Raw genomic sequence first — 23,813 nt, forward strand, 5'->3', positions numbered from 1 at the left:
ATGTAGAGGCTCACAGCCATCCATTGAACTGAGTACAGGGTCTCCAATGAAGGAGTTAGAAAAAGGACCTATGGAGTTGAGAGGTTTGCAGCCCCTTAGGATGAACAACAATATGAACTAACCAGTAACCTCAGAGCTCCCAGGGTCTCAACCACATGGTGACTGCACATGGTGGGTCTGATTGTTCTGGCAGCATGTGTATAGTAGAGGATTGCAAATTTGATCATCAATAGGAGGAGAGGACCTCGGCCCTGTGAAGGTTCTGTGCCCCAGTGTAGGGAAATGCCAGGGCCAATAAGTGGGAAAGGGTGGGGTGGCAGGCATGGGAAGGGGGGAGGCAACAGGGGTTTGTTTTTGTTGTTTTTGTTTGTTTCTTTGTTTTTTGGAGGGTAAACTGGGAACGGAGAAATTTACATGTAAATAAAGAAAATATCTAAAAAAAAAAAAAAAAAAAAAAAAAAAAAAAAAAAAAAAAAAAAAAAAAAAAAAAAAAAAAAAAAAAGAAGAAGAAGAAGAATGAGGACATCCTGAGTTTTGCAGGCAAATGGATGGAACTAGAAAATATCATCCTGAGTCGGGTACTCAGACCCAAAAGGACATACATGGAATGTACTCACTAAGAAGTGGATGTTAGCAAAAAACAAAAGAAACAAAAAACAAAAACAAAAAAACCAACCAAACAAACAAACCACATAATACCCAAGATATAGTCCACAGAACTCAAAAAGGTCAACAAGCTGAAATGCCTAAGTGAGTACGCCTCAGTCCTACTTTCGGGGAGAAGAATGCAATCACAAGTGGTAAGGGAGGGAGGGAGGGAGGGACTGGGAAGGGAGAGAGGGACCTGGAAGGGAAAATGGATGAGGAGGTGGGAGGGAGTGGAGGGAAGAGGGGAACCTGATCTGTCATTGGATGAGGGAAAAGGACTGAAGCCCAGAGGGCCAGCAGAAAAAAATGGAAATAGGCAACCTTGGGAGATAGGAGGTCGGTGGGAGGGGGGGGGACCCTCCAGAATGCACCAGATATCTGGGAGATGAGAGACTCTCAGGACTCAAAGGGAAGGACCTTACATGAAATGCCTGACAGTAGAGGGAACTTATAGAGCCCACCTCCATCAGGAAGACAGGACATCAAATGAGGGAGGGGGGCATCCCACAGTAACAACTCTGACCCATAATTGTTCCTGTCTGAAACAATTACAGGGATGGAAAAGAAGGTCCTGTGACAGGCCCAAAGTGGTATTCAGCACAAGGGGAGGTCCCAAGGCCTGACACTATTACTGAGACTATGGAGTGCTCACAAAAATGGACCAAGCATGAATGTATTCCAGAAGACCCAACAAGCAGCTGAAAGAGTCAAAGGCAGATATTTACACCCAACCAATGGACAGAGGCAGCTGACCCCTGTTGTTGATTTAGGAAAGGCTGAAAGAAGCTGAGGAGAAGGGCTATCCTGTAGGAGGACCAGCAGTCTCAATTAATCTGGACCCCTGAGATCTCTCAAATACTAGACCACCAAACATGCAGCATACACCAGCTGATATGAGGCCCCCAGCACACATACAGTAGAGGACTTCCCAGCCTGTGTTCATACAGAGATGATGCACCTAACCCTCAGGAGACTGGAGGCCCCAGGAAGTTTAAAGGTCAGGTGGAGTGGGAGCTGGGGACATCCATGTGGAGACAGGGGATTGGGGAGGAGGTATGGGATGTGGAACAATCAGAGGGTGGATGGGGGGAATAAAATATGGAGTGTAAAAAATATTTTCAAATTATATTTATATTACCTAACTGTGTACTGCCAGGTATTCTGCAAAATTATTCATTTATTATTTCTTCTTTTGCGGGGTATCAGTTAACCAGTACTAGCCTCAAGCACTGTTCTAGCTCAGGACAGACTCTGCATCCTCCTCATCCCATGTCTGCCTTCCTAGCACAGCCTACAGGGGTGCCACCAACCTCAGCCTCACTTTGCTTTTCCAAACCTCCTTCTGTGAGTGCTGTGGGATATTACCATTGAACAGAAAATGTTACTGCTTCTTTTTTTTCGAGACAGGGTTTCTCTGTATAGCCCTGGCTGTCCTGGAACTCACTCTGTAGACCAGGCTGGCCTCGAACTCAGAAATCCGCCTGCCTCTGCCTCCCAAGTGCTGGGATTAAAGGCGTGTGCCACCACCGCCCCGGCGTGTTACTGCTTCTTTTAAAATTTTTGCTTGTTTGTTTTGAGGCTAGTCTCAGGTTCACGGAAATCTGGCCTCACCTTCCTGAGTAAAGGTATCGTATATGTGAGCCACCATATCTGGCTTCCCTTGCAACTTTTATGCTTTTATTTTACTGTCTTACAATATTTAATAATTATTAAGGAAAGAATTGACTATTCATTAAATGTTAATAAGACAATTATATTTTGATCCACCTCAAACAACACATATATGTAATATATTCACAAAACACGGCAAAATAATGTAAAACTTTAGGTAGATTAGAAGCAAATGAAGAGAGTTGCTTTACAACTGTTTGCTGGGAAAGACTAAAGTCCAAGTGGCTAGAAGAACATATCCACTATATGACTCTCTCAAATTTAAACAAGGCCTGGTTGGATAGCACTTGAGTGTTAGCCCACACCTGAAAGGCCCTGCGTTTCATTCCCAGTGGGAACCAGAGAGCAAACATAAAAAACCCAGGAAGTTCAAAGAGAATAACTGGTGCATCCCTACATCAAAACCACATCAGCCTACTTCTTGGTGCTGGTTTGGGACCAGGCCATGAGGAGAGGCTGGGAGGTTCTAAGAATACACAGAGAGAACACTCAGAGAGGCTGTGGCAGCCAGGAGGAAACTGACCTTAGAGGCTGGAAGAAGAAGCCATGGCAGGGATTAAATGTGAAACGTCCTGATTTGCTCACACTCTGAATGTTCAAGGTGCTGCTGCTTTGGGGAGCTTGTCGAAACTTTAGGAGATAGGACATAGCTTAGAGGGTATTGGTTATGGCGACCCCCTTCTTGCTATAATCATGGCTTCCTCTCACGTTTTCTGCTTATTGCCGCATGAGGTGAAGAAACCCCTCTGCTACATGCTCCTGCTGCCAAAAGCCAAGGTAATCACAGACCGATCCCTCTGCAACCAAAAGCCAAAAACGTAATTCCTCCATGAACCTTTTTCTTTCAGCCATTGGGTCACAGTAATAGAAATTAACATACGTCATGCGCTGCATGACAACCATCAAGACCACTGCCTGATATTTTTTCAGAAGACTGAAATAGGACTTTTGAACTTGTCCCGGGAGACATCCAGAAAGAACACGTAAAGTGCCATATGAACTGTCCCCACTGTATGTAGGAAGGATCTCGTAGGTCCAACACAATGCTCAGCAAAGCCAAACTGTTGAGTGCTGAAACTGGAATGCCCTCTGCTGTGTCTCTCTTTGTTTCCCCTATTTTTCTTTTGGATTCTTTCCTGATTAGATGTTCATTTGATTACAGATTCATCATCCGGTCTATATTTCTTTGGATGAGGGTTCATGAGTGGCATACTCAGAGTGTGTTCATGTGTCTAAAATATCTTTCATCTCCTCACTAAAACATGACCCCTGCCATGATTCTTAAAGTCTGTTTTGAACATTCAATGATTATTATTTTTCCTGTCTTCTAACAGGAACAGAAGAGGAACCCTACGCCAGGCTTTCTTAGCAATTACTACCCATTCCTTCTTTCTGTATAGACTAAAAACTGTGAGAATGTTTTTTCTTAGACTTATGCTGGACAATATCTAAAAGAACGTGTACTTGTTTGAATGAATAAGGCCCCCTTAAAGTCATAGGTTTGGATACTTAATGCAAAGGAGTAAGGAGTTATGGCTCTGTTGGAGGAGGTGTGTCTCCAGTGGCAGGCTTTGAGGTATCAAAAAACTCAAGCTTGCTCTTTCTGGTTCCTGCTTGTGGATCATGATGTGAGCTCTCAGCTACTGTAGCAGCACCATGTCTGCCTCCCTGTGCCCATGCTCCCACTATTGTGGCCAAGCACTGTAACCTGGTGAGGCTGTGAGCCCCCAAATGAACCTTTCTTCTATTAATGGCCTTGGTCTTAGTGTTTTACTATAGCAACAGAAGAGTAAGGTAAATCTGTACTCAGAGTGGGCAGCTGCTGCGGCACCACAGCCTTTTGGAGGAATGTGGAACACTTTTGACTCCGACCTAGAAAAGGGATTGAACATTATAAGCGGTGCTTAATCAGTCATCCTCCTACAAGCTTGGAAGACAAGTGTGCTGGAGAAATGTGGCCTGGAGACCCAGCTCCGGAGGCTCCAGAGGGGAACGATGTTAGCAGCTGGGCTAGAGACCATGCTTGGGATATTTTGGGTTGAGAACATGGCTACCCTCTGCTCTAAGGGTCTTCTTGAGGCAAAACTAAAAATAGTGGATCAATTTCCTTTGTAGGGGAGATCTGAAGACAGTCTAATACTGACTCTGCCATGTGGTTATTGGTAATCATTCTCATGCAGATCTACAATAAGAGAGAAAGCTGGAGCAAAAAGACAATGTACAATTTGAAGTAAAAAAGAGCATCGGGGGTGAAGAGATTTATACTAATTGCTTTGACAAAGGAATTCTCAAAACAGCCTGGTGTAACAGCCTGTTGCGTACTTACTAAAGTTCACTCTTTTTTTTTTTTTTTAAGACAGGGTTTCTCTGTGTAGCCCTAGCTGTCCTGGAACTCACTCAGGCTGGCCTTGAACTCAGAAATCTGCCTGCCTCTGCCTCCCAAGGGCTGGGATTAAAGGTGTGCACCACCACTGCCCAGCCTAAAGTTCAGTCTTATGAAGGGCATTTTAATGAAAAGTAGCAAGCATAGAAAGGAGAGTAAATATATGGTTCAAAGAGTAAAAGGGCAACAGGAGATAGAGTTAAGCTAAGGATATTAAAGGAATTAAGGGAGTGCTGAACTTGGGGCAAGATCTCACCTAGTTAAACTTATTGTTTGTGCATTTATAGTTGTAGGAGGGGGAGTTATATCATGTTAGGCATTATTAAAAGCTACACACCTTTAACCCAAGAGACAAAGGCAAGCAGATCTCTGAGTATAAGACCAGCCTAGAACAGAGCAAGTTCTGGGAGATGAAAAGCTTAAGTACTTGGTGGTACACACCTTTAATCCCAGCATTCAGGACACACAGCCATGAAGATCTATGAGTTCAAGATCAATCTGCAGAGCAAGTTCTAGGACCCCCAAGCTTAGGAAGTGTGAAGGAGTTGGAAAACAGAAAGCTTGTGATAATGTAGTAGAACCAGGAGGCCATGTTCTAACCCCAGAGGCAGCAGAACTCAGCAGCTTCAGCCACAAAGCCCTGGATTTAGAGTCAAGAAAAGAAAGGACTGGGACAATTGATGCTGGTTAGCTGGAGCTAAAAAATTAGTGATGATTAAGAAGAAACCAGTATCACTGAGGGGAAATCTGGGTAGTGTTTTCTGAAAGCACAAAGAAGTTGTATTCCAGAGAGAGACAAGGTTGTACCTGATGTTGCAGCTGGACCTCTTAATGTGTAAGGATCACCAAGATAGTACTGGTTTTGTAGGTATGAAGGAGTCTTGGAGAGAAGCTGAGGCTTGGCACTCTAAGAGGTCAAGGAAGGCCATTGGTGAAGGTGCAGCCTCAGGTGCAGTTGATGCCCCAGGACAGAAGGGGTCATGCAAAGGATCTGAGGCTTGGCACTACAAAGGGAACCGATGAGAGGCTACTGGTGAAGCCTAGTTGCAGCAGAAGACTCCAGTGTATTGGAGATGCCAGTGCCATGGGATGCTCACCAGGAACAGCAGCAGCAATGGAGTGTAATCAACCAGACCCTGGAGTGCTACAGGGGGTGGAGCTGGAGATGTGATCCAAGCTCTTTGGAGTAGCCCAGAAGATCATACATCATGTATATATCCTAGGCACTGGGACAAGAAGCTGTGAAGTTGACATTGCCTTGGATACCCTAATTTGTTAGAGGTGCCAGAGCCAGAGGATACCTGCCGAGGAAGGCTGCTAACAGGGAGTAGAACCAGCCCAAGAGAAAGAAGTTTGTTGAAGTCATCAACACTGAAAGGAGTTTTTGTTTTGTTTTGTTTTTCGAGACAGGGTTTCCCTGTGTAGGCCTGGCTATCCTGGAACTCACTCTGTAGACCAGGCTGGCCTCGAACTCAGAAATCCACCTGCCTCTGCCTCCCAAGTGCTGGGATTAAAGACGTGCACCACCACTGCCTGGCTCTGAAAGGAGTTTTAACATCAGACATACAGAAGTGGAGTTTGGAGTTTACCCAGCTGGTTCTTGGTTTTGCTTTTGTCCAGGCTTCTCTTGGTATGCCACTTCAGAATGGTAATGCTTATCCTGTGATGTTTAAGGTATATGCTCTACTTTTTTATTTTGACTTTATAGGCTATTACAGTTAAGTGACTGAATGAATTTCAGAACAGACTTTGAGCTTTTAACATTGTTGAGACTGATGTAAAACTATGGGACCTTTGAAGTTGGACTATAGGTATTCTGCATTATTCCTTGGCTAGGTTTGGCCCCCATAGACTCCTGTGTTTGAAGAAGAGCATGGGGAATTGGTATGTGGTGGTGTGAGGATGCTTGGCCCAGGGAGTGGCACTATTAGGTGTGGCCTTGTTGGAGGAAGTGTGTCATTGTTGGGTAGGCTTGGGGACTCTCCTCTAAGCTACATGGAAGCAAATCTTCTCCTGTCTGCCTTTGGATAAAGATGTAGAACTCTCAGCTCCTCCAGCCCCCCCAGTCTACCTGGACAGTGCCATACTCTAGTCTTGATGACAATGGACTGAACCTCTGAACTTTTAAGCCAGTTGCAATTAAGTGCTGTCCTTTTATAAGTGTTACCTTGGTCATGATGTCTGTTCATAGCAGTAAGACCTTAACTAAGACATGTGGGTATCCTTTTCATATCATGAAAATTAGTTTTTTATTTGTTTGTTTGTTTGTTTGTTTGTTTTCAAGAAGTAGCAGAGTAGAGATTGGCAAGCTGAAATTTCTCTTTTAGGACACCAGGAATAAACAGGATTAAATTGCTTTTGAAACTGAGCAATCTCTTTTATGTTATCAATATATCTGATATTGACTTAGTTTTAGAAATATATTCCTCATAATTAACAAAAAGGCAGCTTTAAAATAATGTTTTAGAGCAAATATTGAATAATTTTATCTGAGTAAATTTTACACTCATTAAACTCAAACTATATAAAGTGGTTGAGTTAAACATTTATAACCATGTATTTTATTCCACATATATCTAGACTATAAACGAATAAATAACAATTTTTGACAAATTTATAAATGAAATCTTAGGATTTACAAAGATGAAAAACAATAACCAGGAGTATAGAGTGAAGTTAATTAACTGCCCTTTAAAATTGAACTGGTTGATGATATGCACTTTGTACTTCACTTTATTGTGAATTCCTGTCATGATTGTTTACCCTCCCCAGTAAACCTCCAGGCTTTGTCTTTTTTTCTTCAGATGATGAAGCTTACAGTTAAAGAGTTCAGTTTAAAGCAGATATGTAAGAGTTTCATTTACACTAAATCTAAAGCTAAAGTAACACAAAGTATTTGAACTGAGTCTGTACTTCTATACAAAACATCACTGTCCTACTTGGGGAAAAATTATTTTTTCATCAAAATTAAGTAAATGCATAACAGAAAATTCAGCAATTTTTTTTTATAAAATTAAGTAAAGGTTTAACAGAAAATTCAAGAAGCAGTTAAGAGTCACAAGAAAATTAATATCTACTCAAATGAGTTGCTATTAATTTATGTTATTAGAACTTCAATGACTATCCAAATTGATGGCACCACACCCACTTACTAAATTGAGATTACTCTAGGAACTGTTAGGAGTCAGCTGACTATGTGGAGTTGGAAACAAATTATTACAGTGATGGAGATAATGGAGCCACATTCAGAGGAGTGTAAAGGGATTACACTGAAGGCTGGTGCGGAGGACCGAACCCCAGCCGCCATCAGTCCTGTTGAGGGAACACTATAGTTATGTATTCTGTTTTTCAACCTGACCCAAGAAAGGCGGGAGGAACTTTTATGTATTGGAAACACTTTAATGCAGGACCTTAGTGATTTAAGCACTGCTTATACCAAGTCCAAATTCACACACACACACACACACACACACACACACACACACACACACACAAAGATCAAGTTTTTAGATCTTTGATGTTTCCGATCCTTGACAAATGATTTAGGCTAGCTAAACTAGACTTCCCTTAGTTATAATTCATGAATAATAAAAGGTACCACATAAGGCAACTATAATTGTATTTTAAAAAAAAATTGTGTATGATATGATTGTGTGCATGCATGTGTGTTGTGCTTAATATTGAGTCCTGATGAGAATGAAAAATTAAGTTAATTCAAAACCCAAAATATATATGTCACATGTAGGAAGTTATGAAAAACTAGGAAATTTAAATTAGCTTACAGCAGTGTAACATGTTAAATGCTCATTTGGTAATCAAATGGGAAGGTATTAACTCAACCTGTCATGAACTTCTTTAGTTTTGACTGAAAGCCCTCCAAATTTGCATCAGTAATGAGAAATATATGACTAATCGCTACAAGATAAAGAAAAAATTTTTTAAACACAGGACCTTACCCAATAGCTCAGGCTGACTTTGAACACATTATTTAGTCCAAAGGCTGGGGTTATAAGACTGAGTCAAAATGTCTGGCAAGATCAATATTAATATTACAAATAGAATTTTAAAGACAAGTATAACATGAAAATAACAAACCTTGTTACTTAGTGATATATTTTCACAACAAAATTACTATTCCAGTGCCTGTAATGAGATCGAGACACTCTTTGTCACTACCTTGTTGTAGATATTGAAGAATGGCACTAAAATAAGGCCACTCCCTTCCTGGTAATGGGCATAGCTGTTCACTTTAGCTATTGGCCTGGTAGAGCTTGGTGTCTCCTCCCACTGCACCAGCCACACCTCTTCAGTGGAAAGAGAATTTTGTCCAGTGGAAGTGTACAGCACTGTGTGACCTTGCACAGAGAATCAGACTAATTCCCATTTTCCTTTCCTTCTGGATTAGGAAATAAATACACAGCTCAGAAGAATGCTGACCAATTTTTCTACGTAGGGTAGATAAGACTGTACGTAGCTTTTCCCCCTAGTGTCCATTTAAAATACAAAGCAGAGCCTCACAGGAGCTTCTGCCAGAGATGCAGACTTCCTGGCTCTGAGGACGCACTACATCAGAATCAACACATTTAACAAATATCCCAGATAACTCTAGAGGACATGGTCATGAAGAACTACTGTACTCAGTAGCCATTTGGGGAGTGACAAGAAATTTCTCAAGAAATTTCTCTCTTTAATTTTCAATATGCTAATTAAAAAGTCGATTACATTTTATTCATCATTTTTAATGTATAGTATGTAAACGTTTGAAGAGGTCCTCTGACAGCTTCAGGAATCTCTTTTCTCTTTCTGCCATGTGGCTCCTGGGGATCAAACTCAGGTCACAGAGCTCGGCAGCAGGTCCATTTGTATCTACTCAGCAATCTTGCTAGCCCATGATTCACATCTTCTATGATTCCTTTTTTGCCTGGGGGCTCCCTGGCCAGGCCTTTGGCCAGTTCTACAGTTTTAGGTACGTATTCCTTCTAATTCTCTAATCCCATCAGGATGTGGTTGGTTGCCCTCAGAACATCTCTACCACTATTGCTTCTCTGGACACAGCTTCCCAGGTTGTTCAGTATGTGAGGACATAGGATCGACAGCTGAATGTGACCCCCGAGTGAGCTATGTCCTTTAACAGCCTGCCTAGCACCTCGTGGCACTATGAGTGCTAGCTATCAGAAAGGACACTGCATCACAATTCCTTCTTGAATGATTGCTCCACAGTAGGCTGTAAACAGCATGAAGAAGTCAACTTGTTCCCATTACACACTGAAATCATAAACAAGCACAAGCCTGCCACAAAACTCTAGATGCATGCCAAATAATTTGAGTGTAAATTATTAAGAATTCCACTGCATTACGCTTATTTAAAGATGACTAACTGGAGGTTTCAGTAATGTAATTATTCACTAAATAATTGTTGTGGCTATTCCAATTAGGAAGGCTATACCAATTTAGGAAGTAAGAGAGTAGGGGCTGAAATAATGGTTAAAACAAGAGGCAAGACAAAAGCAACATTGGCCTCCTTCTAGCAAGAAGATCCATACTATCTCACAAAAATTACAAGATTGAATGATCACCTTTTTTAGTTGCTAGAGGGTCAAGATGAAATAGCAAGATCATAGTTTGAGATGCATGTAAGGATAAGAATAGCTTATCAGGACTTCCTCACACTGGCATGGTTACCACTGGTCGGCTAGATTTTTATCATACTTTTTGTAATGTATTTTTTATTTGTGTGTGTGTGTGTGTGTGTGTGTGTGTGTGTGTGTGTGTGTGTGATTTCTTCTAAGTTTCGAAAACTACTGGGCCATTGCTTCTAGTTTCAATGCCTCCCTTTCATGGATGGATAGGAAGTTTAGGTGTGGGGGCTGAGAAAGCTGCCTTCGCTCTTGCCCACGTACTGGTACCAATTATCTTGTCACAATGGTATAGAAACTTCACTTTAAGACAAATGAAGCACAGATGAATTGAATTCCATGATGTTTGTCAGATCAGTGAAGTTCAAATTCCCTTCTGGAAAATGACATTCTGAGTTCATGGAACTACCTGGGTAAGTCTGGTTAACGTCCATCAGCACACTAGACCTTTATTGTGTAAAATAGGATTCACCAAACCAAACTGCTCAGTGATTATTTTAAAATATCGAGAAAACAAAACAAAACAAAACAAAACAAAACCACGAAACAGTATTTTGAGGAAGACTCGTAGGTTGCCCAGGGCAGCCTTGAATTTTCTGTATAGCCCAGGCTGATCTGGGCTCCCAGTGTTCCTGTTTCCTCAGTCAGGGGTCACTTCATTTCGGGCTGCCCTTAATAATTCTCTATTTTGGGATCTTCCTTAGAGCATATCAACCTATTAATGACTTGTCAATGTATATATAATCCACTTGTGCAGTAAGCAAGTATGTGTGTGTGTATATATATATACATATTTCTGATCAAGTATGTGTGTGTGTGTGTATACATATCTATACATATTTCTGATCATGTTTGAATCCCCATGGGGAGAAGAATTTAGAACTATTTCTTCAACTATGTAATCTGCTAACAGTAAACTTCTTCTGAGACCCCCCTCCTCTCTTCACTACTCACCGGTTCCTAAAGTAGTACTGACTTTCTAGAAAGGGCAAGCGCGCCAGCAGCTTGGCTAAAGTAGCCATGATCTCCGACTCCAGGAGCTCATCCAAATTGTTACTATCGGTCTCCATGGCAACTGGGCGGAACCAAGGGCACTTCCGACCTCTCCGCCTCTCCTTTCACTCGGTTTCAGTTTCGAGGAACTGCACAGGGACATCGGGTGCGCCCCGGTGAGGAGCGACTTCAGCCGACTCGCTCATTTCTCCCCAAAGCTCGGGCCCCCCGGGACGGGAAGGGTCCCCTGGGCGAAGGTGAGCAAATGGTCGCTTCCTGCTTCCGGTTTCCGCCTCCAGCCGGCTTCCGGAAGCCGCTCTCAAAAATGCTCAAGTGCGGTGTGGAAGTGGCCGGGGCTGCGGGAGTCGGAGTCGGTCCTCGGGCCTGAGCCTGGAGGCCGCGCTCCCGGGTGTCGTTGATGTTTGGGGCCGACGGGCGCCCAGCGATCGGAGCCGCCGCCGCCGCCGCTGCCGCCGCCGCCGCCGCCGCTGGGAAGAGCTGGTGAGCCCGGCGGGCCGTTGGGAACGGGGCGAGCGAGCAGGCGAGCAGCTCGCGGGGCTCCGGGTCAGGGACAGCCGGGCCACCGATTCCTCCGGGCCGCGTGCCCGTCGCCCCTGCTGCCCCTACTGGCCACATTGCCCTGGATTCCGCGGCCGACAAGATTACAGAAATTGCCCCCCTCCCCACCCCCCCCCAAGTCCCGAAAGTTTCTTAGCGGCAGGGGTATCAGGCTCTCTTACTCCCTTGCGCAGCAGCTCGGTTCGTGTAAAACCTACAAGTTTTCCACCACCCAGGAGGTCCTGCCCCGGTTTACGGGAGATGGGGCGTTTTCCAGTAGCCTCGGGGTTGGGGTTGGGAGTCTGTCTTTAGCGTATCCCGACCCATCGCCGTTGTTGTTAAGTTTCCAACCTGCTTTTCGCCGACCACACTTGAATCCTTAGGGCATCCCTGTTGTAGGAGGAGACTCGCAGGTACAGAAAATGTCAAAGTTGTCCTGTACCCGTGAGGGCCAGGGATGAGGGCTAAGTTTTGGATTTTCTAGTTGAACTCCTGGTCACCCAACCTCCGCGCCCCCCACCCCCTCCAGTTTGTCCCAAGGCTTTCCCAAAACTTCAGAGAAACGTTAGTGTAAATGCTTCAAGGGCAACCTTGAAACCTAAAAATCTGACCAGTAAAGTCAAGAACTGTGATCTTAAAGTTCGTGCCAGCGGGCTGCGATGTCCGGCTGTTTTGCATCACCGACAACTGAAAAGTTAACGGGATACCTTCTAGGTCGTCTGATGCCTCCTTTGGCTCGTCTCTTGTGGCTTTTAAGTTCTCACGATTTTCAGTTAGAATAATACTAGAAGATGCGTTTTTAAAATGAGCAACTGTAATTGGTGCGCTCCGCTCGGAATACGTTTTTTCTTGGCCTTTGGCAGTCGTCCATGCGGGAGGAACCGCCACAGGAAAAAAAACGAGATATGGGGAGCTTCCCAGCATCCTAGGGTTTCCTCTGAAGTGTACTTTTCTTAACGTTTCAATGGTCAGAGTCTAGGTAAGGAACGGAAGTGAAATGTGTTCAGTAGATCGGTCTGGTCCTAGTAGAGAGGAAATAATTTGTGTGCTAGTTGACAAAAACCAACCAACCAACCAACCTGTGACCCTGTTTACTCTCCATTGTACGTTCCATCTCCTGTCACGCACAGATAGCGCTGTCTGTTACTGTCTAGTACTTGTTTTCTTACTACTCTGAACAGGCGTTCCTTGCAGACGTGTTTGTAAGGAGACCAGAGTGCCATTAGCACCTGTCAGCTCGTGCTTTTGAAAGAAAGTCGTAACGGTCAGAAGAGGCGTGCTCCACCAAACTGGAACCTTTCTTTTCCAGTTAATGTGTGTGCCGTCACTGCTGTCTTCCCCTCCTGCCTTCCCTCCTGGGCCAGCAATCTCCCTTTCCTCTCTGCTCTCTTTCCCTGTGTGAGGCCGAGTTTTGCACTCTAGTCCAGGCTGCCTTCCTCCTGGAAATCCTCCTGTCTCAGCCTCCCCAGTACTGGAACTACAGGCGCGTGCTGCCTTGCCCAGGCTTTGATATTTCTTAATGCAGTTTTGTTTGTTGTTTGTTTGTTTCATTATTTGCACTGCCTTTCACGATTCTTTTATCCAGCTTGTGAAATCCCTGTGCTATTGGTGGTTACTACCACTTGGCCTTGGTTCTGTGTACGTCATCTCATGTAAATCCTCTGCGATAGGTGCCATACATTCTTTACAGCCTAGATAGGGAAAGAGAGCAGAGAGGAAAGGGAGATTGCTGGTGCAGGAAGGAAGGCAGGAGGGGAAGACAGCAGAGGCGAAGATAATTTAAATAACAGCTCTAAGAGATTTGCAGTATGATTCTAGTGTACTTAAATTCCTCACCGCCCTACCGTACTCATGTTCAGTCTGACTATGGTTGTATCTATAGACATCTATGAATTAGAAAACACATGCCCAGATTTGTAGACTATTCTGTAGTTTCTGAGATAGCCCTCTTTTTTTTTTTTTTTTAAACTGTGTTCTCTGGTTTTGTTTTAACAACATAAAAAGCCATTAAAATGGCTCTGGACCTTTGCTTCTTCAACTTCATTCTTGTTTGGTATTTGGTTTTCTTTACATCTGGAAAGCAATATAATAAAAACTGCTTGTTTTGAGTAGCTGGGGTTTGGTTGTTTGTTGGTTGGTGAGGGTCTTGAACTCAGTTTCCTACACTGTTAGCTTTGCTTGATCCCACATAGTCCTTCAGTTAAAGATCAGAGCACTAGACAGTATAATTGGGGGCAAATACTTGTGGGGTAGCTTCTTAGCATCCTTTGGGTCAAGCTGGAAACCTTTAAGCTTTGGTAATTTGCTTTCATTTTCACCTTTATGTAAACTGTTCGTCTGTCTTATTCGAATAGCAGGAAAGTTAAAATTCTTATTTTCTCTCTTGGGTTTGTATGTCCACCATGTTCTTATCATCTGGCTATATGCATGCTAGGGGCTTTTATGTAAATCTTAGCTGTTTTCATGTCCCTAATCTAGGAATTCAGGATATACATATTCAGTAAATATTTACTGTGCAGTTATCATGTATAAGGAATTCAGGATATACATATTCAGTAAATACTTACTGTGCAGTTATCATGTGTAAGCGATAGTCAAGACATTTCTTACCAAAACTTGTTGACAGAATGATTTACTTTTTAAATTCAAACTTTTTGGTCTTGTTTGACTTATATTCTGACTACATTCCATCTAGGCATTAAAAAGAAAGTAATTTACATTTTAAAAGCAGTTAGAGGCTGTGAGAAAAGTTTTGCTAACTCTTGATCATTAAATGAAGTAACAAAAATCAAGAAATGGTCTCCAAGTTTAATGAATGAGCTCACATTATCAAGTCATTAGCTGAAAAGTGGAAATAGTCTTTACTCTTTTTTTCTTTTTTTAACTTACTGCTCAACCAATTAAAATTTTTCTAGTGGAAAGTGGAAAGGAAGTGCTTTCCTCAGATGTCCTTGGTACCGAAGTGACAGAGCTGTAACTTCAGCAGACAGGACAACTGGATGCAGTCAGTGGGGGTTTTGGCGTGCTTAAGGGGAATATTGTGATTAATAGGAACATTGTGATTCCTAACCGGGGAAGGAAGGTTCTTCTCTTTAACTCTCTTTTTATTCCTCTCTGAGTATTAAAGCAGGACTCAGATGCGTTGAAGCCAGGCTCTCAGCTGTGTAGCCCAGGGTAGCCTCAACATTTGAGGGAATTCTGCCTCTGCCTCCGTAAGTGCTGAGGTCACAAACAAGATCTTCTAGACCAAGCCATAAGACACTGTCTCCTTTTTGGTTTTGAAGATCCAGTTTTTCATTTTGTTGTTGTTGTTGTTGTTGTTGTTGTTGTTGTTGTTCCTGTGTGTATGCCAAGGAGGTCAGAAAAGGTTCTAGGATCCCCTGCCTCTCCTCCCCAGCTGGAGAGGTAGGTGGTTGTCACCTGTATCACCTGAGTGCTGGACACCGAACTTGGTCCTCTTGAAAGGCAGTAAGGATGCCTAACTGCTGCTGAGCTATCCCTCCTCCCAAGATGTAGCCTCTTAATACATGGCCACGTCAAGATCCACTTCATTGTTGTGGTGGCTTGGGAGCCCAGAGCTTTGAGCAGGCTAGGCAGGTATTTACTGCTGAGCCACCCCTACTGCTCTTGCTTGAGACTCATTTTGATAAATAGCAGTATGATTAAGGAAGGAAAATTTTAAATTCTGTTGAGCATCAGAAATTTCAACATATAAGATAAATCTTATGGATCATATTTTTGTTTAATTAGTCTTAAAATGTAGACCTTTATTAAATAGTAAAGTTATGGCTCCTTTTACTGTTTATGTATATTTACTTGTTGCCACAATCCATATTATTATGTATTCATTTTCATCTGCACTTTTGGGCTAGTTGCTCCATATTTAGTAGACCAAATAGCCTTTCTTAAACAATCTTTTCTTTTTAAATCTTAAATAAAATGTAGTAGTTCCATGACTTGGAGGCATATAATTCTGTCCCTGTGTTCTTGCTTGTGAGTGGATATGCTGTACATTCATCCATAGTCCTTGACTGACTATGTACACACTGAATTTGTCCTTCTGTAGACCAAGGGTTTTCAACCTGTGGGTGGCAACCCCTTTGGGGGATCAAATGACTCTTTCACAAGGATCACATACCAGATATCCTGCATATCAGATGTTTACATTATGATTCATAACTAGCAAGATTACAGTTGTGAAGTAGTAATGGAAATTATTTTATGGTTGGGGGTCACCATAACATGAGGAACTGTATCAAAAGGTCACAGCATTGGGAGGGCTGGAAACCACTGATGTGCACTGTAAGGCAGAGACAGAGACAGTCTTCCTTAAAATTGGGAAGGCCAGCTTAGGTTGGACTTAGCAAGTGTATTTTGCATTTAGTTGCCATTAATAAAGTAGATAAGCTTAGCAGGAGAGAGAGTCTATGTTTCAGAAAACCCACAGTGGAAGAATGATTATGAACTAAGTGATAAATTGTATTTGGTTTTGTTTTTGCCTTTTCACATATTGATAACAAACTGTTTAGTTCCATTTGGAAGAATTTTGTTTGTTTTTTAATTAACTGGTGGTGGGTTCATTCAGTAGATACATATTTAAATATTCTCTTGTTACTCTGATATTTTTAGCAGTATCCAGGACAAAAAAATTATACCTAAAAAATGGTCTCTGCCTGCCTCTTAGGAATAGCAGTTGCTGGAAATAGAAGCATCAGAAACAACAGTTATTAGTAAAGTAGTTATCTGAGTTAGGGGTGTCTATTTTCTGGGTTTCCTTTCTTCTTATTCTCCTTACATGCATTGAAATGCCACGTAAGAGCATGAGGTAAAGACTAGCCTGACGTGCATAGCCAGTTCAGTCTCAAGAGCAGGGCTGGGGAAGAGGTGTCAGCTGTCAGCTAGTCCTGGGAAGACCTAAGCAGGGCAGTAGGACTAAGGGTGGCTCCTGGGTTCTTCCAGAAAACATTTATCTTTGGGGAGAAAAAAAAGCCTCTTCATGCCATGTTCTTTTCCTTTCATCCCTCTTCCTAACCCGAGTAGCTTTTCAGGAAAATCTTTTTTTGGAAATAATGGTAAGGAACTCAAAAATGGCAGTTAATTAATAGTGCCTAAAGAGGACATGAAAGCAAACCAGATTTGAAGTCCTGCGTTTTGAAAACAGCTGGCTCATCAAATCTTGGGACAAATACATTTAATATTGCTCGGCATAACCCAACACTACCTGACAGGGCGCTCATCTCCTTGATCTAGAAAGCCATTACTGATGCTCTAGATATTATACCTAGGGCTGTTTCCTGAGATTTCACTTCTACATGAGGGGCAAATGAAGAGACTTCATATATGAATAAACACATCTCAAGTGGTATATTCCCTGAGTTTATATTAATTCAGATTAAAACTCTGGCAGTTCAGTAAGTCTGGCTTTGTACAGAAAACTCTTACATGTCTTCATTTCTCCTCTACAAGGTAAGGACTTTTATAAGAAAATAAATATGTTATGATAAAGCGTCTTAGCAGGATGGTCTAATGATACATCAGTCACCTGCCTGAACAAAGGAGATCCAGGAGCTGTTGGAGACATGCTCAGTTACAGGTTTCCTCTGTCCAGTGCATGCCCTTTTACCTGGAAGATGTAAGTGAGACATTATGGTGCTAATTGACTAATGTTGTTGGCTCCTCCACGGGGGAGGGGGGGAGATGGGGGGGAAGGGGGGGGAATGGATTGACTTGCAGAGCAGTCGGAGCAAATTAGGGTGAAAAACAACTGAATCCAGAATTGATTATATTACTTTTTTTTGTCTGTGTTTCTGCAGTTTTGAGTGAATCTAATTTTTAGTAAGTTCATACTTGAATGATATAGGATGCATTGGATTCTAGTTAAAATATTTTATTTTCTTAAGAGAAACAATAGAAATTGAGATTCTAAGAAAATTTGCTTTCATTCTTAGTCATGCTAAACATTTTGTTAAACCTACAAATTCTTATTATTGAGGTTCTTTACAGATAAAAATTAGTCCATGAGGAGCTGAAGAGTTAAGAAAAAGCAGTTAAGAGCCCTGACAACTCTTCTAGAAGGCACAGGTTCAGTGCCCAGGAACCCACGTGGCAGCTCACAACCATCTGTAACTCCATTCTTACAGGAACCCTCCAACACCTCCTTCTGGCTTTTTTACACGCTGTATGAAGTGCTTAGACAACCATGTAGGCAAAACACTAATACATAAAATGAAAGTAAATGCGAACTTTTAAGAAGTCAGTTGATGAGTATCATGTTTCAGTGGACTAAATGGGTCATGAGCTTACTGTGACATTAAGAACGCTGACGACTCAGGCATGGTAGTGTGTGTCAGCTTACTGTGACATTAAGAACGCTGACTGACTCAGGCATGGTAGTGTGTGTCTGTGTGCTAGCTCTCTAGCTGAGGAGGGACCTCATGAGGGTCAGGCTTTGGGGGGCCTCACAGAAAACAGGTATTAAAGACCGCTGCCTTTTCTCATCTGAGGTGGCTCACCAGACTGCCTTTAAAATAAACTAGGATTTTATTTGGAGACTTATTTATTAATTTCATGTCTTAACATGTAATTTTGAACTGTCTGTTCACTCGCGATAAGACCATTTTTGTCTTCAAAAAGTAGTTATTCCTGAACCAATGATAGAACTTTTTAGAGAAAGGGTCTCAATTTTAATGCATATAAAACCGTCTGTAGGTGAATTTTATTTAAGGATGCACTCACATTCAGAGATCATAGGCTTTTCAGGTTACATTCTTCAGAGAGCTAGTTTTAAAGGAGAAGAACAAGTCATTAGTTACACTAAGAGAAAACAAAAGACCGTTATTAACACACAGGTAATAGATAAAAGATCCATCTTGCTTATCACATAGTCAGGGTTGTAGCTCCTGCTGGCTTGATAACCACTTTGGATGAAAAGCATAGGTCTGTCCGTGCTGTTGTCTGAAGCCAGGGTTACATATTGAAGCCTTTTGAAGGAAGAGAGAAATCTCATGATTTCTAGAGTTTCTTTAACATATGTATTTGAATCACCTTGTGTCTGAAAACTGTTGTGAATAGTTTTGTTCATATATTCAGACTGTGAGAGGAGCTGGGTCTGGAGCTGTGTTAATTCCCTTTCGCAGGCTTTGCTCTGTCAGCCCTGCAGGGTACTTTCCTGAACTCAGTTCACCCTCACCAGCCATGCAGCCTGGCATCTTGTATTGATTTAGGCATTCTAGATCTCTTTCTGTTGAAACAGTATACTGGCTAACTAAACTTGAACCTTTGGCTTTTATATTGTTGTGCATTAAGCCTGTCTTAACAGTTAAAGCAGTGAAACAAAACTATAAAGCATGGATGGTGGAATTGTGGCAGCTGTTCTTGCTGCTGTCAATAAGCACTGGTGCATTGGAGTCAGATACTAGGACTTGAGACCCTTATGGACCACTTAGGTAGGTCACAGGGACCCGTCCCTTGCTGTTTCTATTTGCTTGTCACCCCAGAGTTGTGTGAGAATGCAGTGAGGTAATACAGTTTACATATTGACAGATATTAAACATTCAACCTTTGATGTGTGTAGGATTGTAAATACCAACCCATTAAATCACCATGTTTGTCCTCAGAGTTTAAATGGAAATAAAAGGTTACAAACTGTCATAGGGAACTCTAAAGCTTAAAATATGTAGATGATAGAGATTGTTTATTAGTAGAGATTATGTAGACCAAGGGTTAGAAAACTGCTTCGATATCACTTGATTTTATTCAAAATTGAAAGAAAACCACCTTACAGGACTCATTTGTTTATGGCTACTTATAATGAGAAGTCCACTGATAAGAGGCTGTATGGCCTACCCAGCCTAAAATATTTGTAACGTAACCTTCTGCAGAAAAAGTGTGCTTCCCCCTCTTATGAACTCTACAAGCTCTATTGGCTTCTAGAAGGCTGTTGGGAATATTTTGGTGCCCTGGGTATCTGTCAAACTTAATTTGAGAAGTGATAAGCCATGCTTTTCATAAGGAAGGAAGTACCTGGACCATTTAGACATTGTCACATGGACTAATTTAACTCCATTGCTGCCTGTGGAAAGAGCTGCACCCTTTAGTAAAGCTCCCAACCCTGCAGTCACTGATACTTGCTGACATAAAGATTTGTTAGTAGGCTGCTTCAGAATGTGTCAGTGATGGCCCTGCAGACCCCCGAGGTTCCAGTTTGGAGTGAAATACAGTTTGTACATCACTTGCTATGAGTGTTTCGTGGCCTAAAGGTTTGCCCACAGATTGGTGAGCCTTTCTTTTTGTGTCTGATACACATTTGGAAATACCTCTCTGTGTGCCTCTGCTATTGTGGCAGTGATGAGCTAAAGGGTATGGGAAGGAGATCTTATGCTTTCTTTACTTAGGAATTAGTGGGCGGGGATGGGACTGAGAAAATTTTAAGGCAGTTGACTTTAAAGAAGGGGCCGGTGTGGACTGCGGGACAGTGACTTATGTGGAAATATGTTTTCTATGATTACATAATAATCATGTAAAAATACTGGGATCCTCTGTGTGTGTGTGTGTGTGTGTGTGTGTTTTGGGTGTGTTCACCCATGTTGCATGTGGATGCCAGAGATTGACCTGTAATGGTCTGCCTCAATCATTCAATGACAGTCTGTCATTCAACCTAGAGCCCAAGCAGTGAGTCTACAGGATCTGCTTGTCTGCCCACGGGCTGGGGTAACAGATGTGTATCCCTGTGCCCAGCTTTTACATGGGCACTGGGGATTTAAATGTAGAACCTTATACTTGTGCATCTAGAACTTAACCTACTGTCCCCTCTTCCACCACCCACTGGTACTGTATTTAACCTGTCCTGCAGTGATTCCAATGTTAGGAATTTATCTTTTGAGACAGGGTCTGCTTTGTATCCCAGACTGACTTCCAACTTAAATTTCCTACTTCTGTCTTAGCTTCCCGAGTGCTGGGATTATAGATAGGTATGTGCCTTCACACCCAGCTGTTCCTGTGCTAAATTAAAAAAAAAAAAAGCACAAAAACTTATACGAATCAGATTGAAGCTGTCGTCCTTTGAATAGTTCAGTTCAGTCATATTCTTTTCAGACATCTTATGGAGAATATTACTTATACCCATATTTAGAGTGAATTGCTTTTGTGGAAAAGTAGGTTAATACTGAGTGACTTTATGTTTTTGTTCTCTAAAACATATAGGCATTTCAGTCGAACAATGGAAGAACTTGTTCATGATCTTGTCTCTGCACTGGAAGAGAGCTCTGAACAAGCCCGAGGTGGATTTCCTGAAACGGGAGATCATTCTCGAAATCTATCTTGCCCTCTGAAACGCCAGGCCCGGAAGAGGAGAGGAAGGAAGCGGAGATCCTATAATGTTCACCACCCATGGGAGACTGGCCACTGCTTAAGTGAGGGCTCCGACTCTAGTCTAGAAGAAGCCAGTAAGGACTACAGAGAGAAGCACAGCAGTAATAAGAAGGACCGTAGTGACTCTGACGACCAAATGTTAGTGGCCAAGCGGAGGCCATCTTCAAACCTCAACAGCAGTGTTCGAGGGAAGAGACTTCTGTGGCACGAGTCTGACTTTGCAGTGGACAACCTTGGGAACCGAACTCTGCGCCGGAGGAGGAAGGTGAAGCGCATGGCCGTGGATCTCCCGCAGGACATCTCCAACAAAAGGACAATGACCCAGCTGCCTGAAGGCTGCAGAGATCAGGACATGGACAATGATAGAGCTAGTCAGTATCCAGAGTTTTCCCGGAGTAAAGTTAAGAAAAGGAAGCTGAAAGGGATTAGGCCAGGACCCAAAACCCAGGAGGAAGGAGGAGTTTTGGAAAGTGAAGAAATAAGCCAGACCAACAAGGACAAAATGGAGTATGAGGAACAGAAAGCCTCGGATGAGCTCAGGAGCGAAAGGTGACTTCTCTCCTCCTCCCAGAAGCACGCTTGTCTGTGGGCCTGGGGCTCAATGTGATTTCTGTTTTAATTAATTTCGTTTTTAGATAATTATGAGTTGCCACATGATAGTGCTATGACTTTGTAACTAGGCTTGTATTTCTTTATACTTTGTAGCATTTTCACCCAAAGCAGAATCGCTCATTTGATTTATGCAGTGTTGGCTGTGTATAATTGTCTTCATTTCCAACTACAAAGTAAGAAAGTGGCTCTTCTGTGGGAAGTGTGCTTTTGAATAACAGTTCTTTAGGGTAACTAGGGAGCTGTGGCCTTTGGAGCGCTTTAGGGTGCATATTCATGATTCTGTTTCCTGGTGTTGAGAGGTCACACCCTGTGATGAGTGGAGCTGGTGTGTTGGTCTATAGCTTGCTAGGCGATTCTGATCACTTACAAAATGTAAAGATCTGATTTATGGTAGGGAAGCAGCTGATCATGGCCCTTAGTAAAATGGACTTTGTAGCATCCCTTTCTGTCCGTCTCAGGAAGCAGGCTGCTTTTATCGAATTGTCGCATGCTCTTGGCATGTCAGAGTGAGCCTTTGCCGTTTACCCATCCGTGCGTAAACAGCCAGTGTGCGCATGTGTTCAGCACACGCCCTTACCTTTCTTAGAGCCAGAAGAAAATGGTTCTGCAGAAAGGGTCTGAGTTTTAATTTTAATTTAATTTAATTAAAATTGGCCTCATTTTAACCTTGGTAATTGTAGACTTTGGATATTTGTGTGTAAACGTTTGTGTGACTGTGGTTATGTTAAGAACCCAGGTCAAGTTAACAGAATGATAGCTTATTAGTTTACTGTGTACGTAGTTTTTCCTTTAAAAGTAAAACAAAAGTCTGTTTCTTTTCAGAAAGTTGTTTTTGCACAGGCGCAGGGTTGATCGTCTTCCAGTCCTAAGGCTCTGTGAGGAGGACCCCTCAACCAAAAGCAGTTAGTGCTGCTGCTCACTGCTGGGGTGTGGCCGTGCTGGAGCAGTGGGCGGGCTTCTGGCTGATTGACGGTCACCTGGCTGATTTGAAAGCCCCTCCCTCTTGTTTTCTGCTCCTCGCTTTAGTGATCTACTTGTTTCTCTTTCCACTCTGGAACCATAACGAGGCAAATCTTTTCTCATTATTTCTCCTCATTTTTTTCAACAACAACCAAAAATCACTATCAGGGATATTCACTTTCCCAGTTGCTCACATCTCAATTCGTAGTTTAAGTACGATACTTTAAATCAAATAATTTAAACTACATTTCCCCTGAAAGTTAAACTTTTCTTTATACCAGTTTTCTGCTGCCACCGAAGGGCTCAGAGCACTCTGTTCTGTAGAAGGATTGCTCCCTGGGTAAGGTGCTTTCTAGTCCTACAGTTTTCCATTTTAAGCAGGTTTATATTTTCTTGGATTTGATTTATAATTAAGAGAATTGTTCGTGTGTGTGTGTGTGTGTGTGTGTGTGTGTGTGTGTGTGCGCGCGTGTGCGCATGTGCATGCACATGTCTGTGTTAACTATTGCACTGTGCACAGATGGCTCAGAGACTATAACATAGACTCTCCAGCATGCTCCTAGGCTGCATTAGGCACACAAGCTAATACTGAGAATGGAATGTTCTCTGTAAGTGACGGCTTCTCACAGGAGCCGTGTTTCAAAGCACGAGCTAAGACTTGTTCAGACAAGGGAGGACCGGAGAGCCAGCAAGGAAGTGGTATGACTGTGGATCTGTGTGGGATGAAGTGTCTGAGCTCAGGCTACAAGGATGTAGAGGATCTGAGGCTTCATCAGCAGCCATTCTTTAAGGTCTGTGCGCTTTGGTGTTCAGATTTCATCATAGAGGAAATGGGAAGTTTTGGCAGTGAAGAAACTTAGCACAGCATAATCTTGGCAGTAGTGTTCTCTTGACCTTTGATTGGCCTCAGTCTGTACAGTGGAGCGGAGAGTCGGACCGTGCTTGTAGGTGTCACACAGTGGAGCGGAGAGTCGGACCGTGCT

General features: G+C 42.5%; 2 protein-coding genes across 12 annotated transcripts in view; one reads left to right on the forward strand and one right to left on the reverse strand.

The window, feature by feature from the left end:
- Spata17 (spermatogenesis associated 17) overlaps positions 1-11,892 on the reverse strand; it is a 229,704-nt gene extending 217,812 nt beyond the window's left edge. For 2 of the 3 annotated variants that reach the window (XM_031338137.1, XM_031338127.1), the window contains exon 1: positions 11,293-11,892. In XM_031338137.1, coding sequence (XP_031193997.1) covers positions 11,293-11,408 — 116 coding nt within the window. In that variant the 5' untranslated portion in view covers positions 11,409-11,892. The remainder of the gene's footprint in view (positions 1-11,292) is intronic. The other variant, XM_031338146.1, reaches the window with a different exon arrangement.
- Positions 10,624-23,813, forward strand: part of Gpatch2 (G-patch domain containing 2) — a 151,218-nt gene continuing 138,028 nt past the window's right edge. For 2 of the 9 annotated variants that reach the window (XM_031338105.1, XM_031338097.1), the window contains exons 1-2: positions 11,426-11,832; positions 21,091-21,807. In XM_031338105.1, coding sequence (XP_031193965.1) covers positions 11,750-11,832; positions 21,091-21,807 — 800 coding nt within the window. In that variant the 5' untranslated portion in view covers positions 11,426-11,749. Of the gene's footprint in view, positions 10,752-11,423; positions 11,833-11,959; positions 12,091-12,113; positions 12,303-21,090; positions 21,808-23,813 lie in introns of those variants that run through there. The other 7 variants (XM_031338063.1, XM_031338043.1, XM_031338072.1 and 4 more) reach the window with 7 other exon arrangements.

This window comes from Mastomys coucha, unplaced genomic scaffold (genome assembly GCF_008632895.1).
Source record: "Mastomys coucha isolate ucsf_1 unplaced genomic scaffold, UCSF_Mcou_1 pScaffold1, whole genome shotgun sequence".
Taxonomy (NCBI): domain Eukaryota; kingdom Metazoa; phylum Chordata; class Mammalia; order Rodentia; family Muridae; genus Mastomys; species Mastomys coucha.